This window comes from Salvia splendens, chromosome 20 (genome assembly GCF_004379255.2).
Source record: "Salvia splendens isolate huo1 chromosome 20, SspV2, whole genome shotgun sequence".
NCBI classification, from domain to species: domain Eukaryota; kingdom Viridiplantae; phylum Streptophyta; class Magnoliopsida; order Lamiales; family Lamiaceae; genus Salvia; species Salvia splendens.
In genome coordinates, this window is record NC_056051.1 from 953,206 (window position 1) to 976,537 (window position 23,332).

The 23,332-nt window shown below is 37.6% G+C and overlaps 4 protein-coding genes across 12 annotated transcripts; 3 read left to right on the top strand and 1 right to left on the bottom strand.

Annotated features, from left to right (window-relative positions):
• Positions 1–1,960: 1,960 nt before the first annotated feature.
• On the top strand, positions 1,961–3,997 carry LOC121780721 (mitochondrial arginine transporter BAC2-like). Its single transcript, XM_042178353.1, has 2 exons — positions 1,961–2,611; positions 3,081–3,997. Exons 1-2 carry the CDS (start codon positions 2,378–2,380, stop codon positions 3,735–3,737), a joined length of 891 nt encoding a protein of 296 aa, XP_042034287.1. The 5' UTR covers positions 1,961–2,377; the 3' UTR covers positions 3,738–3,997.
• Positions 3,998–4,498: 501 nt separating this feature from the next.
• Positions 4,499–10,205, bottom strand: LOC121782000 (kinesin-like protein KIN-13B). Of its 9 annotated transcripts, none has more exons than XM_042179701.1 (14): positions 10,065–10,205; positions 9,810–9,930; positions 9,346–9,501; positions 9,028–9,201; positions 8,271–8,465; positions 8,014–8,115; positions 7,189–7,266; positions 7,002–7,083; positions 6,575–6,734; positions 6,190–6,492; positions 5,784–6,002; positions 5,364–5,712; positions 5,199–5,264; positions 4,499–5,120 (listed from the first exon to the last, which is right to left on the bottom strand). In XM_042179701.1, the coding sequence occupies exons 2-14, from the start codon at positions 9,879–9,881 to the stop codon at positions 4,944–4,946; spliced, it is 2,133 nt and encodes a 710-aa protein (XP_042035635.1). In that variant the 5' UTR covers positions 9,882–9,930; positions 10,065–10,205; the 3' UTR covers positions 4,499–4,943. The 9 variants fall into 9 exon arrangements, with proteins under 9 accessions (XP_042035635.1, XP_042035632.1, XP_042035633.1 ...); XM_042179698.1 differs by having other exon boundaries at positions 9,028–9,231; XM_042179699.1 differs by having other exon boundaries at positions 9,028–9,231; positions 10,035–10,153.
• Positions 10,064–10,913, top strand: LOC121782705 (pyridoxal 5'-phosphate synthase-like subunit PDX1.2; the record flags this gene model as incomplete). Its single annotated transcript, XM_042180655.1, has 1 exon — positions 10,064–10,913. A coding segment is annotated over one exon (663 nt), but the record flags the coding sequence as incomplete, so codon positions are not given.
• A 4,788-nt stretch (positions 10,914–15,701) lies between these two features.
• LOC121780570 (rop guanine nucleotide exchange factor 12-like) lies at positions 15,702–19,969 on the top strand. Its single transcript, XM_042178165.1, has 6 exons — positions 15,702–17,329; positions 17,402–17,518; positions 18,123–18,277; positions 18,354–18,428; positions 18,502–18,744; positions 19,057–19,969. The coding sequence occupies exons 1-6, from the start codon at positions 17,068–17,070 to the stop codon at positions 19,708–19,710; spliced, it is 1,506 nt and encodes a 501-aa protein (XP_042034099.1). The 5' UTR covers positions 15,702–17,067; the 3' UTR covers positions 19,711–19,969.
• Positions 19,970–23,332: the final 3,363 nt, after the last annotated feature.

Consider the following 23,332-nt stretch of genomic DNA (forward strand, 5'->3'; position numbering starts at 1 on the left):
ATGAATTGTATTCACCAACAAAGTGTTTCATCTCAAATTTATATGCTAAAATGATGTCAAACTTCCACTTTGCTTTTTATAATTAGAACATCTCTAACCATACGCCAAAAATGAATTTTGATGTAGAAATCTTCTCCTACCATACACCAACCTTAAACTCATTTTTGATATTTTTTGTGAAACAACATCAAATATGGTGTTACTGTAAAAATTTTGTGAGACAAAAACTCAAAAATGGTGTAAATTTTGAATTTGGTATACATGGTTGGAGTAAAACTATTTTTTGGTGTGACGTATACTCAAAAATGGGTTTGAGTTTGATGTAAATAGTTGGAGATGGTCTGAAACAATACCAAATATGTTGTTACTGAAAAAATTTTGTGAGCCAAAAACTCAAAAATGGTGTAATTTTGAATTTGCTGTAAATAGTTGAAGTAAAATTATTTTTTAGCGTGACGTATACTCAAAAATGGGTTTGAGTTTGGGGTAAATGGTTAAAGATAGTCTTAGTACAAATTTTCATGCTTTTGACTTTTCACACACTAGTAATTAACAAGTAGTGAGTAAAATCATTCATTTTTTATTGGTAAATTAATAAATATTTAAAAAAAAATTATTCTATAAATTTTGTCATACTTTATTTTACCAAAGACAAGTTTTACCAAAGACAAGTTTTGAGAAATGTGAAATACAAAAAGTTAATGCAATGTGAATCCTACTTTTATATATAGACTATTAATTTTATAGTATTAATAAAATATGAGTGTTAACAAGTTACTGGAATATAGGGTTTAGGACATGAAATATGAAAAATGTGAAAAAGTGAAATGTAAAAATTTTTATAGGGCGGATAAAAATGAAAAAATTCTAGGAAGAAAAAAATAATTATATTTTGATTCAAATCTGAGACTTTAGTTTCCGACATTAATAATTCTACCATTATATCAAGACATGTAAATTCGTCCATTAATTTTATATGCATGTTATGAGTGTTGAAGAGTATGGAAAATGAATTGAGTACTATTAACTTTGATAACTAATACACATGGTATGGTTAGACAATAAATTCATTTCCAATATGAACCGACAACGGTGACAATAAAATGAATTCAGTTTAAAAAATGTTAAATTTTGGAAAAGGAAGTTTTTGCACAACCACAAATCTGTTTAAAAATGAATAAATTCTAAGCATTTAATATAAATATATACAGTGGAGTACATCAAATTGATGAATATTCCAAAAGTAGATTTATCAATGTAGCTAATTCCTAAAAGTAAATCCTAATTTTGGGATAATTCCAAAACTCGACTGCCATGAGTCATAAGCCAGTGGCTCACGTCTCAGTGATCCAACTAAATCAATCCCTGTTTAGATAACTGAAAAAAACTCCCAAAATTAGAATTACGAGGTCTGTTGATGCTTGCCTATATGTTTCTATGCTAGTAGTTCATTATTTCTAATTTTCTGCCACACAAAATCACTAAAATAAAATACATTCTTACTCTCTTAGTATCACTTGATATTTCCTTTTTTAGTTTATTTCAAATAAAGTAATATATTTTTATTTTTATTAACTATCTTTTTTCAATTAATTCATCCAACTATTTTTATTCTTTAAAACTAAATATTAAACCCTTTTTCTTTTTCCATTTACTACTCACACTAATCTTTCTTTCTCCAATCAAACATGTTAACCAATAATTTTTAAAATCTCGTGCCGATCAAGATATGTCTCATCTTAGTCCATTCGTTCACCAAATGTTAACCATCAAATGTCTCATCTTATTATTACTTTCTAGAGACGAACTAAAAAGGAAATAGCTCATGCTTTTCAGAGACGAAGGAAGTATAGAAAAGTGAGATTCACTATTCACTGACTTTTTCAATTATCTTTTCTTCGTATTTTCATAAATCTGTGGCGAGTTAAATTGAATAACATTTGGTGGAGAGAGTGGGTAGAAGACAGAAAAGCCCATATCAAAAAAATAACCCGTGAGCTTCGTACTCCAAAAGGTGGTATATTCACTTCCATTTTCTGCCTTATATTGACTGCTTCAATATCACAAGTTATTCGTATATTTCTTGTATCTAAATTGAGATTCAAGAAAAAAAAAGAGTTCTTCACATCTAAGATAGCAGTTTGTGTATAGGTTTGGTAACTGGTCGGTGATAAAAAAAATTTCCTTATATGTTTATAGAATCTAGGAAATTCATGGTTTTCCTTTCGCAGATTCATTCAATTCAAGATTACAAATTGTTGATCAAAGAAGGCAGCTTTATAAGTTGAGATTGCATTAGTCTGTAGAAAAATTATATATATATATATTGAGAGAGAGAGAGAGAGAGTGTGTGTGTGGAAATTGGAATGAGAGTGAAATGGATTTCTGGCCGGAATTTCTTGCAAACAGTTGGGGGAGAGAATTTGTGGCCGGTGGATTCGGTGGCACCGCCGGAATCATCGCCGGCTATCCGCTCGATACGCTCAGAATCCGGCAGCAGAGCTCCAGCAAAGGGACGGCGGCTCAAATATTCCGGCGCCTGGTGGCTGCGGAGGGCCCCTTTTCCCTCTACCGCGGCATGGCCGCTCCTTTGGCTTCTGTAACTTTCCAGGTTCTTATTTATTGCTTCTTCTTTTTTTGGGGGAATTTTGTTTCTTGTTAAGAATTGTAATACTATTTATTTACTCCCCAAATTTAAACAGTTTAAGGGGAAGGGGGTGAGTGAACTATTTGTATTGTCTTAAAGTTTGTTGACATTGTATAGAAATGCTAAAATAAATATTTTACATGAGACAGAAGAATGATGGTGTGAACCTGGCTCTTTGTGTGTTTTGAATATTAAAAAAGAAACTAGATTTTAGTCATAGCAAAATGTTTGATACTAAATTAAAATTTTGGTATATATGTTTCCGTTTCTAACTTTGCTATGCTAATTGAATTTTGAAATCCTGTATTTATTTAATCAGCAAGTTTAAAAAGGTGTAATGAATGGCACAATATGCATGTAGAAATGTTGCAATTTAAACCAGATGGAAGAATGATAGATGCAAATTAAATGGCTGTTTTGATTGATTTTGCAGAATGCTATAGCTTTCCAAACATATGCAATCCTTTCAAGAGCAGTAGATGGGCACTGTAGTACCTCCAATGATCCACCCTCATACAGAGGAGTCGCTCTCGGCGGCTTCGGCACGGGCACCATCCAGAGCCTCGTCCTCAGCCCGGTCGAGCTGGTCAAGATCCGTCTCCAGCTGCTCCGCAGCCCCACCGGCCCACGGGACGTGGCCCGGGGCATACTCCGAGCGGAAGGCTTCCGGGGCCTGTACCGGGGCCTGACCATCACGGTACTGAGGGACGCCCCGGCCCACGGGGTCTACTTCTCGACGTACGAGTACACGAGGGAGTGGCTCCACCCGGGCTGCAGGAAGGGCGGGTGCGAGTCGTTTGGGACAATGCTGCTCGCGGGAGGGCTGGCGGGCGTGGCTAGCTGGATCTGCTGCTACCCGTTGGACGTGGTGAAGACGCGGCTGCAGGCACAGTCGAGATCGACGGAGAGATATGGTGGGATAGTGGATTGCTTCAGGCAGAGTGTGAGGGAGGAAGGGTATCATGTGTTGTGGAGAGGTTTGGGGACTGCGGTTTTGAGGGCCTTTATTGTGAATGGGGCTATCTTTACTGCTTATGAGACGGCGCTAAGGTGCTTTTTCCGGGCCAACGATAGTCCGGCCACCATTTAGGCCGGAGACGCCCGGCCCTTAGGTGCTTTTTCAGGGCAACGCCGGTGGTGCTGCTTGTGGTAGAAAGGGGAAATTCTTGGAATTGGATTTAGTTTACTCTGGTTTTTAATCTATTGCTATTATCAAATGTACTTATATATCTTGTGAAGTTAGTTTCTTTTGTGTGTTTGAATACTGATGTAACTGAAAAAATGAGTTCCCAACTGTTAAACTAGTTCACAGCAAATTGTCTATTAACAAGGCTATGTTTATACTTTTGAAATTCAGATCCCTTTTACAAATGATTAAGAAGTTCAAATCAGACAATTTACTTATTAAAAACTCATCTAGACATTTAGATTGAGATGGTTGTTTTAAAAATACTACACCCCCATTCCCATATGAGTACTCATTTTTCATTCATCCCCGTCCCTGCAAAAGTATGCTACCATCTGTCTCAATTAAGATGACAAGTTTCTTTTTCGCACTTGTTTTGAAAAAATGAGAATAAATAGTTAACGTAAAGAGAAAGTAAGTAAAGTAAGAGAGAGATTAATTTAGAAGAGACTCTCATATGAATTTTTCTCTCTCTTACTTTTCTTTCTCTCTACTTTAACTACAATTTATTAGTATCATTTTTCCAAACACATGCAAAAATGACCCAAATCCTTGCAACAGGTGTGACTCTACCATCAATATTTTCACTCAAAGTCACAATCGAAAAGTGCTGAGTGTAAATTATTTTATACAGGAATGAGATACGATATACAGCAAGACCTTGATTATCAAGTTCAGATTTTATTTTGGAAGTTGAAAACATATAAATTAGAGTAGAAACAAAAAAGTGAGACAACGATTTGAGAAAGTATATATGCTGAAAGCCTTCAAGCACAAGAATTGGCTCTCTTTTTTTTTTTTTTATATCGAGGAGACATTATCAAATTGTAAGGGAGTTGCAGAAATCTTTACAATGCAGCCTCTTAAACAAATCAATGATTGTAGAATGGATATAAACGGGGCAGATATCTGCCCCAATCGGGCACAAGGCTCAGACGAGGCTTGTAAAACATTACAAGACACTGCTTGCCGCCGCACAGGCCTTTTCAGCACCAACAGCTCTGTAGTAGGTGGTGATTTTCTGACTACAAGAGTGACGGCAGTAGTGTCTATTTCCCCAAGCAAGCAGAAGCACAACAGTCTATGTAGCATCGTAACATACCTTCGGGTCTAGTAGCCAGAAGAGACTAGGACATTGTGCTCCTTCAAGTGCTTCTGGAATTGAGCCAAGCGGTTTTGTAATCGGAGGATGCCAGCAGCCTTCTGAGATAGGATTGAGTTCAATCGTGAGATGTAATCATCTAGCTGGTTGCCAGCTTGATCAGTCTCGACCAACAGATTCATCTCCTGCAAAGTGCAAATAGACGAAATCAAGCACGTGCTAAGAGGGAGAAGAATTAGACATTAAAAGAAAATTTCAGAAACCTCTCTAACAATCTCCATAGTCTCCTCCACCTGTTTCCTGTGATCATGAACAAGATCTTCCTCTTCCTAAACACGGACAACAGAAATTAATACCATAATTACCATTATAGCAATATATATGCCTTATTCATATCTTCTAATATGGTAATTCTGCTATTCTCTTACCTTCAATAAAGAAGCTAAATCATCATCTGAATTTGAATATTTTTTTTCTGATTTAGGAGGCTCCTTCCACTTGGGTTGGATATTGTTTATCTTCATTTCGTCGTCAGGAATCAGGAGGCTATGAAATTCAACTCTTGAGTTTTTCTTCCAAGACGGCTTCTCTTGCTCATAGAAATCTGCATCATAATCTTCCCTATCAGTTTGTTCGGGCCATGAATCACCTGTATCATCTTCAAAAGTCGTAGCAGGAGGAAGGACTGACAACAAAGGTTGTGCAATTGATTCTTTCAGGTTTGCGGTCGAGGATAGCACATCTTTTTTTATGTTGCCTCTTGAAAGGCTCTTTACCCTACACAGCGACATAATGCTTAAGACTTTGTTTGCTGAAAGAATAATTACTCATTAAAATATAAGATTTACCTATCAGCATATCTTAAAGTATTCAAGGTGTGCTCACAGGATCCTGAGTTTGGTGAAATACATGATATCATAACAGTCCGAGAATTCCCAACGAAGGAATCTCGTAAAACTTCAGTTAATTTACTTCCTCTAAACGGAATGTGTCCTTGGTCATTGTCAAGTGCTCTAATACATTCCTTGAGTGCAAGCAAACTTTTGTTGATCTCAGCTCCTTCCATTCTGCATAGTCAGAAAATTGGACAAGTGCGACAATTTTTTGTAATAATTATATTTTCTTCTCTCAAACAACAGGTAAATCAAACGAGCAATAATTTGCATCGGCAAGTGCGAGCATACCTTGTGTATAATGTAGTTGTAATTAAACATTAGTAAGAAATCTATTATGTCAATTTACTAAGCCATATACCTGGTTTGCTTGTCATTGTCTGTAGTATCTGCCCCACGTTCGCTTCCAGCAAGGTCTATGAAGGAGAGCTTACCAACAAGTCGTGCAGGTTTAGATTCACTTCCATCCACAGACCTCTTAACAGAAAGCTGAAGAATCGCATGTGACCGAGATGATTCCTCATTCGCACCTGTGGTTCCAGTACTTCTTGTCGCATTTCCTCTCTCAATGAGCTCCTTAACTATCTCCACATCCACTACTCGATACTCTTGCAAGCCCACAATACAAACTTGCTGCTTCCCATCCTCTCTCATACAAAGTTTCCTGCAAGTATACAGGTTAAAAATTTTGTTGGCAATACAATGGAGGGTGAAAAGCAATAAAAGAACCCAGGGAAAAAGCTTACTTCCTATCACTGAGCAGATCAAAGAGCTTCCCTCCATATATCTCAAAGAAGCTGAAAAACAATTGAAACCCTTGGTTCCTGTAGGTGTGATGAATGAGCCTCAAGATATCTCTCACTGCTCTGAGAGGCAGTGGTTTCATGGTATATGTTTTGCCACTTCCTGATGAATTTGAGATTGTGAAATTCTGAGAAAGCGAACAGAACATGAAAAGGGATATAGAAAGTAGTGATGACACCAAAGAAAAGGAATAAGGTTTTTATCAAGAGTTTTCTTCTTTTGAAACATTAAAAAAGGCGAGTTAAGATGCTAAAACCATTTCAAGATTGATACTGTAACTGTACAGAGAGAAATTAAAACTATCCAGAAAAAATAAGAAGAATTATACAACACGAAATTCCATCTGATTATAGGATAGCATGTTATTACCTGTTTGCCCATAAGCAAAGCAAGTAGCTTTTGTACGTTGGAAAATTATGGGAATGATAGGCTCTACAGTTTCACGATATACCTAGAAAATTGATATATGAACCAGAATTAAGCAAACACCGAGATAAATTAAAAGATCCTCTTCAGATTAATATAGATTCATTCATGGGAATTGGGATATAATTACCTCATCATTTGACACTTCTTCATTTAGTACGGCATCAAAAACAAATTCATGTTTCTCCTGATATTCTGTCAGGTCAACCTGGAGCACATTCAGACTCAAAATATATGAAAAATGGATATGCGGATAATACCAGATGAATAGGCATTACCAAGTCTAATTAACGTTTGCTTGGAGAAACAGTCATTTAAAGGAGTTCCCCATATAGTTAAGAAAGGAAGACACGGTTTCAACCATAATAACAAGCTCAATTTTTATCTTATAAGCTTAAAAAGTTCTGAGCCAAGTACATTGCATTGCATTGCAAATGTTACTTGACAGGTCTTGATGGGGAAGTGATTTATAGATCAAGAAGCAGAGATTACATATTAAATTTTGAAGGTGGTTTCAGAATACACACTTGAAGGCAAAATTTGAAAATTTACAAGAAAATAGTTCTATAAGAGAGCAAAACCTAACTTAATTTTGGTAACAATTCTATTACTCCCTCCGTTCCACAAGAATATGCACTCTTTCCTTTTTAGTCCGTCCCACTAGAATATGCACTTTCTAATTTTGGAAAGTCTTTTCTCTCTAATAAGGTGGGGCCCATTTTCCACTAACAATACTATAATTCCTTTTTTCTCTCTACCTCTCTCTTATTTTACCAATTTTACATTAAAACTCGTGCCGAACCCAAATAGCATATTCTTTGGAGATGGAGGGAGTATAAAGCAAAAATCTCTGGACATTGGACAAAGGGACAGAAAGCACAAAGTACTATATTTTGGTAACAATTCTATTAAATGAATATTGAGAGAAACGAAAGTCATAACAATTTCTACAGACCTTGAGTTTTGTCTCATGAACGACAAGAGAGTTTGAAGATGTTTCTATGATATCTTCATCATTCTTTGCCAGTTCCCTTTTATTTAGTGGTCTTTTCCTTACCTGGAAAAAAAATCATCATGAGTCATACTAGGAAAAAACAGTGTTGAAATTTGACTTATCTGGGAAAAAGCATGCTAAATAAAATATAACTTCTGAAACTGTTAATTGATTAGTTATAATAACGATCATTTACTTAAAAAACATAATATACATACCACTACTTTGATCTTTGCAACGTTACTAGCCTTCACATTGTCAGCAGCGATGCTTTTTAGAACACTGGTATCAGGCAAGCCACGTGCTTTGCTAGTTTGTTTATTGATCCCAAAGTATGGGTCAGAATCATCAAAACTTCTTCCTCTAGAAAAATTGTTCACTGGAGGGGCATCATACAGACAAGGAACTGACATCTATTCTCAACAATCACACCCAAAATAGCCGAAAGAGAAAAGAATACAGAAAACAGAGTTAGGCAATATCAAAAAAAGTAACTTGATATCTTAAATATAACAATGATGGAGCATAATGAAATTCAAGAGACATAACTAGTAACCCCATATATACATGAATCTTTTTGCCTCATCCAAATTTCAAATGTATGTTATCAGGCCTACTCCAAATTGCATTTAAATGATTGCTAAAACACAGTAGTACGTTATTTCTTAACATTACCTAAACCAATTCCCATACACATAAGAAACCAAACAAGTCACTCAAAATTAATGTAACCAATGTAGACACACCACCTCATCAAATGCACAAACATACACAGGGTTCAATTGCATATTACTGCAAAGCCACACAGTGCAGTAGTCTTACTGACAACAACCCCTATTTCCATCAAAATCATCCATATGGCGATGTCTAAAGCTTCTAATTTAATCCACGATGCACGATAGATTTCATTTCCTACCACATACACTACTGATTAACGAAAAATGATTGCTTCACTTCTCATGTCAAAAACTCTACCTCCGGAAGTAGCTCAGTATCAAAGGAATGCAGATCCAAAAGCCCGGGGCTACTCTCGTTCGGCGAAACCAGCTCCTCGCCATTCTTCTGCCTCATAGGCGACAATGGCTCCGCAAACAAATCGCCTCCACTGTACGTCCTCTGTGCCTGTATACTCCTGTACATTCTAGAACCCTGACCGCCTCCGTTATAATATCCAAAATACTAGTTTTAATCGAGAAAAAAAAATAAATCAATCAAATTTCTGAGTTCCAGCTCGTGAAATCAGATCAGCGCAAGTTCAAATCCACCAAAATTGAAAATTATCCCCAAATTTACCTGAACTGTAGGAGCCGCGTTGTTCGACGACTGTAGATGCTGCAGGCCAGCTGATTGCAGCCATCGGCCGTCTGATGAAGCTTCCACGAATTGGTCGGAGTACTGCCGCTGATGGTATGCCGCCGCGCCGGATCTCTGCCTTCCCACCGCATTCATCTTCTCTCACCAAAAAAAAGAGGAAATTCAATCCAACAGCGCTCACTCAACCGTCTCCATTCAAATACTAGCAAAAATACCTCCAATCCAACACAAGGTGTGGAATTTTATAGAGAGAGAAACTGTGATTGAAGAGATGCAGACAAGGGTGAAGAACGAATTTGTCTTCACTTTGTTTTCCTTTTTTCAAAATAAAGGTTTAAAAGGAAATTAATTAGCTAATTATACTGATCAGTCTTTGATTAGAGGAAATGAGGAGTGGGAATTTGAATTTTGAAGTGGCACGTATGAGGGATGTGCACACGTACGAGGCATATGATTGGTTGAACATGTGGGACGCTGGTGCGCCTCTTTATTTTTGAATTTGTTTCGGCGACCATTGTCGTTTCACGTGGTGGGACAGTGTCGTTTCAGCGTTATATGAGATGCCTACGTGGATGAATCATTGGCACAGATGTTAATAAACTATCCATCGTTATGGAATAGTTAGTAAGTGATTGATAATTTGATACTGATTGAAGAGAGTAATTAACTGTGTAGGAGTAAGAAGATTAAAGCTTAACCTCCACTAATCTCTGCTTCTGAATTTCGATTCCACCTCCATCGCGTCGGCCATTTCGTGGAGGCGCAGGTTCTGGAGCAGATTGGGGTCGATTACATCGACGAGAGCGAGGAATTGGGGATCGCCGACGAGAATCACTTCATCAACAAGCACAATTTCGGGGTGGCGTTTGTGTGCGGCTGCCGCGATTTGGGGGAGGCGCTGCGGAGGGTGAGAGAGGGCTCCGCCATGATCCGGACGCAGGGGGAAATTGAGGGTTTGGGGAATGTGGTGGAGACGGTGGGGAGTGTGAGGAAAATTATGGGGGAATTTAGGGTTTTGAGTAACATGGATGAAGACGAGGTTTTCGCCTTTGCGAAGCGAATTGGGGCGCCCTACGACATTGTGGTGCAGGCGAAGCAAATGGGGCGGCTGCCGGTGGTGCAATTTGCTGCTGGGGGGATTGCGACGCTGGCTGATGCGGCATTGGTGATGCAGTTGGGGTGTGATGGGGTGTTTTTGGGGCAGGAGGTTTTTGATTGTGACGATCCATATAAGAGGATTCGAGCCATTGTGCAGGCAGTTAGGAATTATAATGATCCGGTGGAGGTGGCACAGGCGAGCAGCGGTTTGAATCTCGATGATAACAGGTTCCGGATGTTTGGACCTGGAGATGCTTACTGATTATCTTTTCGTGTGAGTTCTCGTGGCCTAGCTTTCTTGATTTTAAGAGTTAGTGTGGTATATAATTAGGGATGTCAATGTAGCCCGCAACCCGTGGGCTGACCCGAATAGCCCGCCAAATTTATAGGGTTAGGGTTGGAAATTTCTAGCCCGATAAAATTAAAACCCGATTAGCCCGCACCCGATTAACCCGCGACCCGTTAGGGCTAGACCCGAAAACCCGATGGGCTGGCCCGAAAACCCGATAAAATTTCTATTATTCTATTTTTTACTCATAATTCGACATTTTATTGATTAATTTTATAATATAGATAACTAAAAAAATAACTTTCAATTTTATATTAAATATACAAATTATATATTGAATTTTTATTAATATAATAATTGATAAATAAATTAAAAACTTCAAATTCACTTAAAAAAATATTTAAATTTCTACAACATGCATTAAAATTTATCGAAATATCTCAAATATTAGTATTTGATCATGTTTATGATTGAGTTTGACCATATATCTCAAATGTATCATAATTAAATATTTTTCATTTTATGAATATAACTAATTTTCATCGTTATTTATTGGATTGATTGCATGTAAATCTTATCAGTAGCAACCCGATTAACCCGCTGGACTAGCCCGAAACCCGAGCTTTTAGGGTTAGGGTTGAACTTTTACAACCCGAAAAAATTCACAACCCGATTAGCCCGCACCCGATTGACCCGCAACCCGAGTAGGGCCGGCCCGAAACCCGATGGGCCGACCCGATTGACATCCCTATATATAATGTTTGTGGTTAGAAAGCTTGTTTTTTTTGCATAATCAAAGAATAAGAGCTAATGACCCTGTTAAGAAATGAAGTGCATTTTGTTATTTACAAGTTAATTTGTTGAACTCTGTCATTGAGCTAACTACTGACTATCATCTCCATGATTTACTAATTGGATTTATACCTTAATTGGATAGTACTGACTTAAACACTTAGCTTGTTTAGAATAGTGAAATTTTCTTGCATAATCAAATGCTCTCATTGTTGTAGCTCCTGTTAATATCTATATCGGTGCAAAAGAGCAGATAATGAAATAAAAATAACATGTTATAGTACAAGTACATGCAGTCTCAACCTGAAATGGCTCATAGCATGAGGTCCCAATAACTAGGAACTGTTACTGCAATTAACACTCTCTCACACTGCTAAATAAAAACAAAACCATGAGCCCTCTAAGCATTTTGGAATATTATGTACATAACTCAGCTGCATATAGCTTAAGACGGCAGACACCTCAATGAACTGCGAATGCCATCTGATCTCAGTTTCCTCATGGAACCATGAATGCTATGACTATTTGAACCTAGTTTCGTCATAGATCCGGGAATGCTGTCTGAAGCCTCATAGACCCATGTATGCAGTCTGATCTCAGTTTCCTCATTGATCCGTGAATGCTGTCTGAATCTAATTTCCTCATTGACCCATGAACACTTTTTAAACCCAATCTCTTCATTGAACTGTGAATGCTGTTGGAACCCAGTTTCCTCATCGAACCATGAATGCTGTCTGAACTCAATCTCCTCACCGAGTCATGAATGCTGTCCGAACTCAATCTCCTCATCGAGTCATGAATGCTGTCCGAACTCAATCTCCCCATTGAGTTGTGAACATTGGTTAAACATAGTTTCCTTGTTGATCCGTGAATGCTGTCTGAATCTAATTTCCTCACTGACCAATGAACACTTTTTGAACCCAATCTCCTTGTTGAACTGTGCAGGCTGTCGGAACCCAGTTTCCTCATTGAACCATGAATGCTGTCGGAACTCAATCTCCTCATTGAGTCATGAATGCTCTCTGAACCCAATTTTCTCTTTGAGTTGTGAACTTCGGATGAACTTAGTTTCCTCATTGAACCGGCATTGTCTGAGCCTACTTTCCCCATTGAAGTGTGAACACTGGTTGAGCATCCCAGTCTTCTCATCGAACTGTGAACACTGGCTGAACCCAATTTCCTCATCAGACCATGAATGCTTGCTGCTGAATCCAGTTCTCCCGGTGAGTTGTTGACATTTCTCGGTGGCTGGGGAAGATTTAGTTCCTGGTAGACATCTTTGGAGAATTTGTCAACAATTTCTAGATAAGTGGGGCTGGTGAGGAGGGAGTAGCAATGAACAACTTCATCTATGTCAAGCACATGATTCCCATCACTCTCATCCATCATTTCCAATTCTTCCATCTTCTTTGCAAAATCCTCCGTAGCCAAGAAACTAGACTTCCCTTGAAGGCTTGTTTTTGCCTTCTGGTCCTCTGGTCGACGAACATTCATGATGCCATGTTCTCCATTTGTTTGCCCCTTCAGTGCAAGTAGGCCATCTTTCTTACCCCCTACCCATCGCTGGGAGGAACTTTTGCTCGAACTGTCGGTCTCTTGCATCTTGGGACCAACCTTGCTGCTGCCAGAGAAGATGGGACTGGTTGGTAGCTTCTCATACCCTCTTAGAAGTAAGGATCTCACATTTCTAAAAGCTTTGCGAAAGAAGATCTTGGTATCGTGAACGCTTACTTTAGCCCACGTCTGTTTTGTTCTGCTAGCCTCGCCACTCATCTTTATACCCTCAAGTCTTTTGCAGACTGCAGCTACATGAATTTTGGATTCAGGTTAACAAGCCTTACTATTGATATGAGATGCTAGGAAGATTGGTATAAGAGTTTAGTGGGGTTAGATATTCAAACTCAGGGCATTGAATGAAAATAAATGGTAGTAGCATTTAGTAATTCCTCTGCGGAAGGTCCTGAGTTTGTCCTGCCATTTATGCAGCAAATGGAGCCCCTTTGGGGTCAGTATCATGATCCAATTTTATCCTTACATTAATAAATAAGCAGACCTAATCTATAACTTGTCTGAATTTATAATTGCCAATGAATTTGAATTTTAAGTGCAGCATTTATATTGGGAGGGAAAAAGTGACCGAAACTTGAAATGAAAGCAATTTTTATTGTACGCTTTCACATAGTTGATTTCAATAGAAATTGAGGTCGTCTGTGTTGTTTTTTTAAGAGGATCAACGATGGTTCCCCATCTACCCCCAAAGTGACTCGGACCCCCGACCAATAGGTCGGAGGTGAAGCGCGTCTTATTAGTCGGGGGGGGTGAAGCGTCTTACCACCGAGACGCGCTTCGTTGTCTGGTTGGATACAAACAAGTAAACTGCCACCCCCAAACATGGGTACAAGCAAGTAAACTGTCACCCCCAAGGGAAATTAATCCCCAAGTTGGGCCTCCCAGGAGTCGAACTCGTGACCTCCAGGATGGACGCGGTATCTAAGCGCCCTTTATCGCTAGGCCAAGGGGCTTGGATAATTGAGGTCGTCTATGTTGATTTTTATGTGTGTTGCATTGCCAAACCTCACTCCTCTTTCTATCTAACAATATACTCCCTCCGTCCCATAAAAATATGGGCAGATGAGATGGCACGAGAATTAAGAAAAAATGGTAAAGTAAGAGAGGTGAGGAGAATGGTATGGTAAAGTAAGAGAGATGAAGAGAATTGTAGTTAAAGTAGAGTTAATGGATAGTGAGACTTATATTATTAAATTGGTATAACTTTTCAAAAATAGAATGCACATATTTTTATGGGACGAACGAAAGTGGAAAGAGCACATATTTTTATGGGACAGATGGAGTATCATTTTATAAACTAGCTAGGGATGAAATTACATTACATAAAAAGAAATTCTCATGATTGCAAAAATTTGAATTATGATTTAGCTTTTCAAAATATATACTCCATCCAGTCCCATAAAAATATGGACAATTGATATGGCACGAGGATTTAAAAAAATTTGATAAAGTATGAAAGATGAGGAGAATGATAATTAAAGTAGTGCTAGTGGATAATCAGAACCACATTATTAGTAGTGTTTAGTAATGGTATAAATTGTAAATAAGTTAATGTATAAAGATAATAAATTGAGATTACTTTTCTAAAATGGAATGCACATATATTTATGGAATGTATAAAAATAAAAATTGCATATATTTTTATGGGACGGAGGGGCTAAAATCCACCCCACGTTTCATAAAAGAGTTTGGGGTGTAAAATGGAAATTGGTTTGTGACAGACTGAATAGATGAATGAATATAAGCAGAGGGAGATAACAAAGTGATAGTATAAAGCAAATCAAGTGAAGTGGCTTATCTCGTATTGTATCTCACTATAACTATAACGAAGCCAATGACACCAAATTATACTCAATTCCTACAACTAATGAACACAAAACCCACTCAAGTAATACATAAAGGGAAGGTCATCGCTAATCTAAGGTCATTACTAATATTTTCTCTTGATAGGTTGCGATTGTGATTTTTTCGAATGCTTGGCCTGTGACAAACAATGTATTTTCTCATGTCCATAATGCCAAGATTAGATTGTACCGCATATCATTATTAACCATCTCAACAACTAATTTAATCTAATATTGTGGCTTATCCATATTGTATTTCACTATTATTTTATCTAACTATACGAATGCCACCAAATTATACTCAATTCCTACTGCTAATGAGTACAAAACCATGGATGTGGGCCCGAACCCACATTTATTAATTTTTTACTCCCTGCTCCCACATCTGTGCTCTTGCGCAAGAGCACAACACCCACATCCATGCTCTTCCGCAAGAGCATGCTCAAGGGTTCCACCATTCATTATTCAATTTAAATACTTCAATTACTAAAAACATTTCCACAATATTAAAATGCATTAAAAATACCCCGATACCATTACAAATTACTAAAAAATTAAAAATTATATAATTAAAATCCTAAAAATTAAAAATTACATAATCAAAATCCAAAAAATTGAGATTGAGAAAGTTGTTTGGTATAATGTCATTTTTTTGTGTTTGAAGTGGGAGTATTTATAGATGAAAGTATGAATTTTAGGGTAAAAATAATGAAAAATAAATTAAAAGTGTGGAAAAATAGATATATTTTATTAGGAAGTGGGAATTTTTTTTTTTATTAAATCTGAATTTTTCAGACTTTTTTAAATTTTTCAAAAAAAATAATTAAAAAAATGATAAACCAATGGCCAACCAGAGCATGCCACGTCGACTGCTCGTCCTCTTGCCGTTGGCACAGACGTGCTCTATGCATCGAGTAGGGCAGTGCCGTCGGCAAGAGCACAGCAGTGGACACCTGCATGCTGCGCCGACGGCACGGACGCCGTCCTTACTGACGAGCACCGATGGGGATGCTCTTACCGCTAATATAAAATATACCGCTAATCACAATTTGGGAGAACACATGTACTACTAAGGACATAAATTTCTTTTTAATCATTATCTTAAATTTTATCTTAATGCACCAAACTCATATGTTAAAATCATTATCTTAGTTTTTATCATGACATGTATCTTAAGCCCATCATAATTAATTATCTTAGATTTATTATTATTCCTACCAAACAAGTACTAAGTATTCCCGAAAGATTAACTAGATTTTTGTAAATGTTTGGTGAGTGTGTAAACGATTATAAAAATGATTTTACATTTATTATGGAGAGGAATGATATGCTACATACTTTATGTGAGCTTCATATATGAACACCTATCCCGTTTGGCGTACGTTTAGCGTTGTTCGTTTCAATTTATATATTTGGTTTGATTCTAATACATTAAAAAATGTTATTGAAATTTTTAATTTTACAAAAATTATAAAAACCAAAGCTCGATTTGCTTGTTTTTTCTATAATTTCAAATAAATTAATAAAATAACAAATCAAGCTTTGATTTTTATGAATTTTATGAAATTAAAATCTTCTATAACAGTTTTTAGTGTATTAGCATCAAACTAAATATATAAATCGAAACGAACAATGCTAAATGTGTGTCAAACGGGATCGGTGCTCACACAAGGAGCTCACATAAGGTATGTAGTATATCATTCCTCTGCTATAGAAGTGTTGAAACAATTGTAGGAAGATGCATTTGTATAGTTCATTGATAATAATTTATGTCATTAACTTTAAATTCATAACATGTCTAAATTGATCTTTATTTAGTGTGTGGGAGTGAGAGAGAATTTGTTGGCTCTAATGAATCTTGAAAACACCATTAATTTTAGAAGCATGGTAAAACCAGACAATGAATGGAGAAAGCATGCACCCCACATTCCTACATTGATAAACTGGGATGAAAAATAAAGGAAGAAAGTTTGGTAATAATCACATTCCCTCGAAAATAAAATCCTTGCTCCCTCTCCCTAGCTAATCCAAGAGGAAGCCACAAAAATAAAAAAAAATAACGAAGTTGGGTCAGCTTCGAGGTTGGATCATAAAGGTAAAAACGCAAAAATGGTGCGCGGGTTAGAGGAGGAGAAGGAGCATTTGAGAGCCAAGTTGGGGCAGTTTAAGGGGATGTTTGATGGGATCAGGCACAGTAAGAGTTTGGTCATCGACACTAATGGTGCTGACGATGATAGCCTCTCCAAGAGCCAGGCTACCAGCCCCCTGCCCGAGCCCAATGACCAACAGCCGGCTCCCCCTGTTGAACCACGGACCGAGGCTGTTAAGCCTAACGATGCCCCCCCTCCTCAGCCGAGAGGGCCGCCTTCAGGTATAAATACATGTCTTGATGAATTTTAAACATGTTTTGTGTGTTTATTAAATGGTGTTTGGTGTGATGTAGATTTGGATATGATGAAGGAAAAGTTTGCAAAGTTGCTTCTAGGAGAGGATATGTCCGGTGGTGGAAAAGGCGTCCCTTCTGCTTTGGCTTTGTCGAATGCTATTACAAACTTAGCAGGTTGCTGCCTCAATCATATTGATTATTACAGAACACAAAACTAAAACACCGAGGGAGGTCATTATTACTTCGTTTTTAGTTCATTTTTGAAAGTCATATTGGCTTCTAATAAATTGAAAGTTTCCAAGAATTTATTTTTTCCCACAAACTTTGAACTTAGCATATAATATCTCGAACTTAAGTTGTTGTTGAGTTTTTCCGACCAATGATAAAATCTGGCTACATTTCATTTGTTATTATATCACATAAGATATGATTATCACTTAAAAATGATAAAAAAAATGATAATAATGTGATTACAAAGTCCTTAGAAGCCAGATATGATTAACCGTCTGGTTCTAATGTAGTTGAATTTTGTCGTCGTTGGGAAAAATTCAATAACTAAGTTCGTGATAGTATATGCATAAGTTTAAAGTTCATAAAAAAACAAATTTTTGAAAAGTTTTGTAGGGTTAGGTGCCAATATCCTTTTAGAAGCTGTGATCTAAAACTGACCTTCATGTTCTCTCAGTTTTTCATTTTGCAAGTGGTTCAATTTTATATATGTCCTTGCTCACATCTCTCTCTGTCTATGATTTTGTTTATGTTGATTGATTGAGTTTAGCTTCTGCATTTGGAGAGCAAAAGAAATTGGAGCCAATGGCACCAGAAACAAAGGCGAGGTGGAAAAAGGAGATTGATTGGCTCTTATCTGTCACAGACCATATTGTTGAATTTGTTCCTTCTAAACAAAAGGCCAAAGATGGTAGCAACATGGAGGTCTCACTTTTTCTCTTTTACTCTTTCCTTCTCTCTCATATTCGAAACCTAAATACTTGCCTCGACTCCACAACAGATCATGATAACAAGACAGAGAACTGACCTTCACATGAATATTCCTGCCTTGAAGAAGCTCGATGGCATGCTCCTTGTAAGTAAGACCCATAATATCATCTTCAATTCCTCAATTTTCTACGATATTGATTCTTGTGGCGGTGAGATAGGATTGCCTGGACAACTTCAAGGACCAGAACGAGTTCTACTACGAGAAAGGGCCTAGCAACAACGAAAAATGGTGGATCCCGACGCCTAAGGTCCCTCCAAACGGTCTGTCTGAGGTCACACGAAAATGGCTGCAGTATCAGAAGGATTCTGTCAACCAAGTTCTCAAAGCAGCGATGGCCATAAACGCACAGGTTTTGACCGAGATGGAGATCCCCGAGAGCTACATAGAAGCTCTCCCTAAGGTAATCAAAATTGGTAGTTTAAGACATTACTCCCTCTGTCCACCATTGCTGTCCACATTTGACTTGAGTCAGTTTTATAAAGAGTTGAAAAAGTTAGTTTTATAATAGAATGTGAGTGTAATGAGTCAGTGGAAAGTGGGTCCACCTACCAAAAATGGAAAGAAAAAAAAAAGAAGCAAAGTGGACAATATTTTGTGGACAGACCGAAATGACAAAAGTGGACAACATTTGGTGGATGGATGAGGTATTTAGATTCGTTGCAAGATTTATTAAGAGGGTGTGGTGTGGTGTGGTGTGGTGTGGCGTGGGCAGAACGGGAGAGCGAGCCTGGGGGATGCAATGTATAAGAGCATCACAGACGAATTCTTTGACCCGGACGTGTTCCTCCAGTCGGTGGACCTGTCATCGGAGCACAAGATCCTCGACCTAAAGAACAAGATCGAGGCGTCGGTGGTGATCTGGGAGAGGAAGATGATTGCCAAGGACAGCAAGCCGGCTTGGGGGTCGGCCGTGAGCATGGAGAAGAGAGAGATCTTCGAAGATAGAGCAGAGACAATCCTGCTCATTCTCAAGCATAGATTCCCAGGAGTCCCTCAATCTGATCTAGACATAAACAAGATCCAATACAACAGAAACGTGGGGCACGCCATCCTCGAGAGCTACTCGAGAATCATCGAGAGCCTGGCCTTCACCGTGCTCTCGAGAATAGACCATGTCATGCTCATCGACTCCCAGGCTTCCGGGGACCAAGTGAAGAAGCCCTTCACCCCGCCCAAGTCGGACGCAGACAGTCCTACATCGAAGCCCACGCTGCTCGATTTCATGGACTGGGAGAACGGGGAGCCCGACCCCAACAAGGATGAACCTCCTCCTCCGATCAAGCCAACCATCATTGCTACAAACAAGAGATTCCTAGAGAAGCTTGAGAACTTGAGTGGCCTAAAAAGTCCATCCTTGCGCCATTAGTACTCACAAATGCCAACATTATTTATGTATGTATATATAAAGTGATCATAACTAATCAAAATTCTAGTTTTTCACCTTTTTAGGACAACACAAAATTCATACTTCAACTCTGGATTTTGATGTAGTAGTATTAGAAATGCAAGCAACTCGCTCTACACAAGAATGTAACTGTTTTACTAAGTTGATCTTTCTGGATTAGAGGAGACTTATTGTTTTATATGATTGATGTAAAGAGAAAAAAAATGTTCCTAGTTATTTAGATATGTGTTTATGTCCGCATGTTTTCAATTTCAAACTGTTCAAAATGTGGAAATGTGAGAGGCTTTTAGCTTTTCATATCCAAGATCCTTGGCCTTTCACTCGGACCATGTTTGTTTGACATGGAATGCTTGCTAGGAAAGTAATCTAATTCCCAATTACTCCATAAATTCATCTATTCGGTGAAAGTGTTGAAAGTAATATGATTACAAATTACTTCTCCGTCCCTGAAAATTTATCACCTATTTCCTTTTTCGCCCGTCCCTAAAAATTTGTCATCTTTCATTTTATCATTTTTGGTAGCGGTTCAAACTCACATTTTATTATAAAATTAATATATAAAAGTAGGACTCACGTGCCACCAACTTTTTAAATACACTTTCTATTACATTTCTTAAAACCCGTGGGTCAAATGTTGACGAATTATTAGAGACAGAGGGAGTATTAAATTCCGTGTTTGGTGAAATTATAAGAAAAAATAAATTAATTCCTAAAATCAAGGAAAATTAATTGTTATTTAAGGATTCTTTTTCCTCTAATAAATCTAGGTATTCTTTTTCCCACAAAGCAGCTCTCTTCTATTACTCCTTAAATATCTCATTTCTCATTGTCTCAAACATGTTTTAATCCCTTCCATCTCACTCTTCACTCTCCCATTATGAGGTGCCTTGATTGCAAGACCTTTCACTTGATTTTTCCTAGCCTATAAATAGGTGAGGAGTTTGGAGTAGGAGAACACACCACAACTCAAAGCAGACTCTTTCTCTCTAGCTCTCTAGCATTTTAGTTTGCATTTAAGAGATTGCATTGCTTGGTTCTTGCCTCCAATTCAAGTTCGCCGGCTTTCACTTGGTTTTTCCTAGCATATAAGAGGAAAGTCGTTTCATCTTTGGGGATGTTACGCCAATTTGTGAGCAGTAGTCGTGGTGTATCTCGTCTTACGGAGAGAGGGATACCTCAACTTGACTTGAAGAAGAAAATAGTTTGCATCTTGTTACTTTCATTGTATTTATATTTTTATATTTATCTTCTAGTTTTTGGTTCTTTTGTAATAGCAAGAGTTTGCCCGTGTAATAACTACAACAACATTTACAAGAAGCAATATTTTACTCTTACCAAAATCATGTAAACTGAAACTAGAGGGAATGGAAAAAACATCATTGAATCATTTCTGCCGCCGCTAACACCTCAATGTTGGCACCTGTTTCGATCTCAAGGGTCATGGCTCAAGCTGAGACTTTAAAAATTTAAGGGCTTGAAATTCAAATATTGGTAACAAAAGATGTTGTTTTACTTAACTACGTTGAGTGTTGCCAACTTCCTCAAGGAGGATGCTCCAACAGTACTCGAGAGGAGGAGAGGAGACAGACTTTAATGTCCGGGCTGCTTATGATGTTTGGCATCAAGGAGATTTCCTGTGCAAGAACTATATCTTGAACGACTTAGGAGATGGTCTCTATTCTATCTTTATCGGGGCTAAAACCCCCAAAGTTTTGTGGGAGGCTCTTGGTACAAAGAAATATGTAGTCGCAAAGTTTTTGCACTACGAGATGTGGACTCTCACTAAGTGGTAGCACAAGCCGAAGAATTGCAAATCATAATCCATGATCCATGCTGAAGGGATGGTTCTACCAGACTAGTTCGTTGTTGAGTCAATAATTGAGAAGCTTCCCCCGTGCTGGACGGATTTCAAGAACCAGCTAAAGCACAAGAGAAATGAGATGAAGTTAGAAGACCTGATTTTTCGTCTTTGTGTTGAAGAGGAGAATAAGCAGAGGACCAGAAGAGAGAAAGAGGTAGAAACAAAAAATAATCAAAGTATTGTTAATGGAAAATGAGTTCCAACTCATTAGAGATAAAGAGCTCTAAAATTAAAAAGTGCATACTTTGTGAGACGAACTAAAAAAGAAAGAGTGCATACTCTTAGAGCATCCACAATAGGAAGGACTTCCCCACGGACTAGCACTAGGACTTCCCAAAAACACTTTATGCCACGTCATTAGGACTTCCCACCCTACTGCCACATCACTTGGACATCCCACTACACAATAGTGGACAAGCACTAGGACATCCCGGCGGACAAGTACAATAATAAAAATTCACAAATTCACAAATATGCAATTACAAAATTAAAATTTCGACACGAATACGGGCTGAGAAAGTGCAATAATAATTTTATTAAATAAAAAAATTAAAATAATACAATGCAACAAAAAAACAACAATTTAAACAAAGTTTATTATGCCTTAAATCTTTATAGTTTGCTGCTAGCCGAGCGAGGGTCACGCTGCCCGACGATATGATATGTTTATGTTTTAGGCCTTCATTTTCGACGATCGTTGTGCATGATATGAAGTGCAAATGAAATGAAGTATAACGAGCCGGATATATAGAGTTGAAATAAAAAATAAATAAAAAGTCAAAAAAAAAATTCAAAAAATGCTCTCGTCCGTCGGCTCATCCGTCGAGGACCCACAATAGCGGACGAGTGGACGGACGAGACGACGGGTGACCGAGAAATCCGACGGACGAGAGGTCGTCCGTCTGGCTCGTCCTTCGCGTGCTCGTCCGCCCCAATAGTGGACGTCCCGAACGGAAGACCCGCTCGCCGATCGGACGTCCGCCGGGACGTCCGCTATTGTGGATGCTCTTATGGAACAGAGGGAAGATAAAAGTTTCATTTGAATTTTATTGTAATACATTTCGTGATGTATGTTAGACATTGTTAACCTTTTGCCTAAGTAAGTACTACTCCCTCCATCTCAACTAAGTTGAGTCAAAACTTTTGATCTCAGAGATTAAGAAATTATGCTAGATGAATAAAGTAAAAAAGATAAAGAGAGAGTAAAGTAGGTGATGAAATAAAATAAGAATGATTTGATTTTTAGTTTTTGGTAAAAAAAAAAAGATACTCCATAATTTAACTTAGTTGGGACATCCTAAAAAGAAATATTCAACTTAGTTAGGACGGAATGAATACTATATAAAACATAAAATAACGATGAAACTTTTTGTACCAACATGACATAATGATAAAACTTTTGTAACAATATTAAATATTGTTGAAACATTTTATCTCATGTAAGTAAAAAGATGACGCTGTCTAAATTATAATAGACGGATGTGGAGTGATCAATTGCTAACTCACTCTCTAGTTGCTAACTACAATTAATTTAAGAACATAGGATTTTAGAAATCTAGTGGTCTAAAATTTATCACGTGTAAATTTTATTTTTATTAATTAAATAAAAAAATATAAAAAAAACTACCAAATTTGGGTTTTGAATGAAAATGTCAATATAGTGTTTTGAAAATATCAACACAATGCTTTAAGAATGTCAACACATTGCTTTATGAATGACAT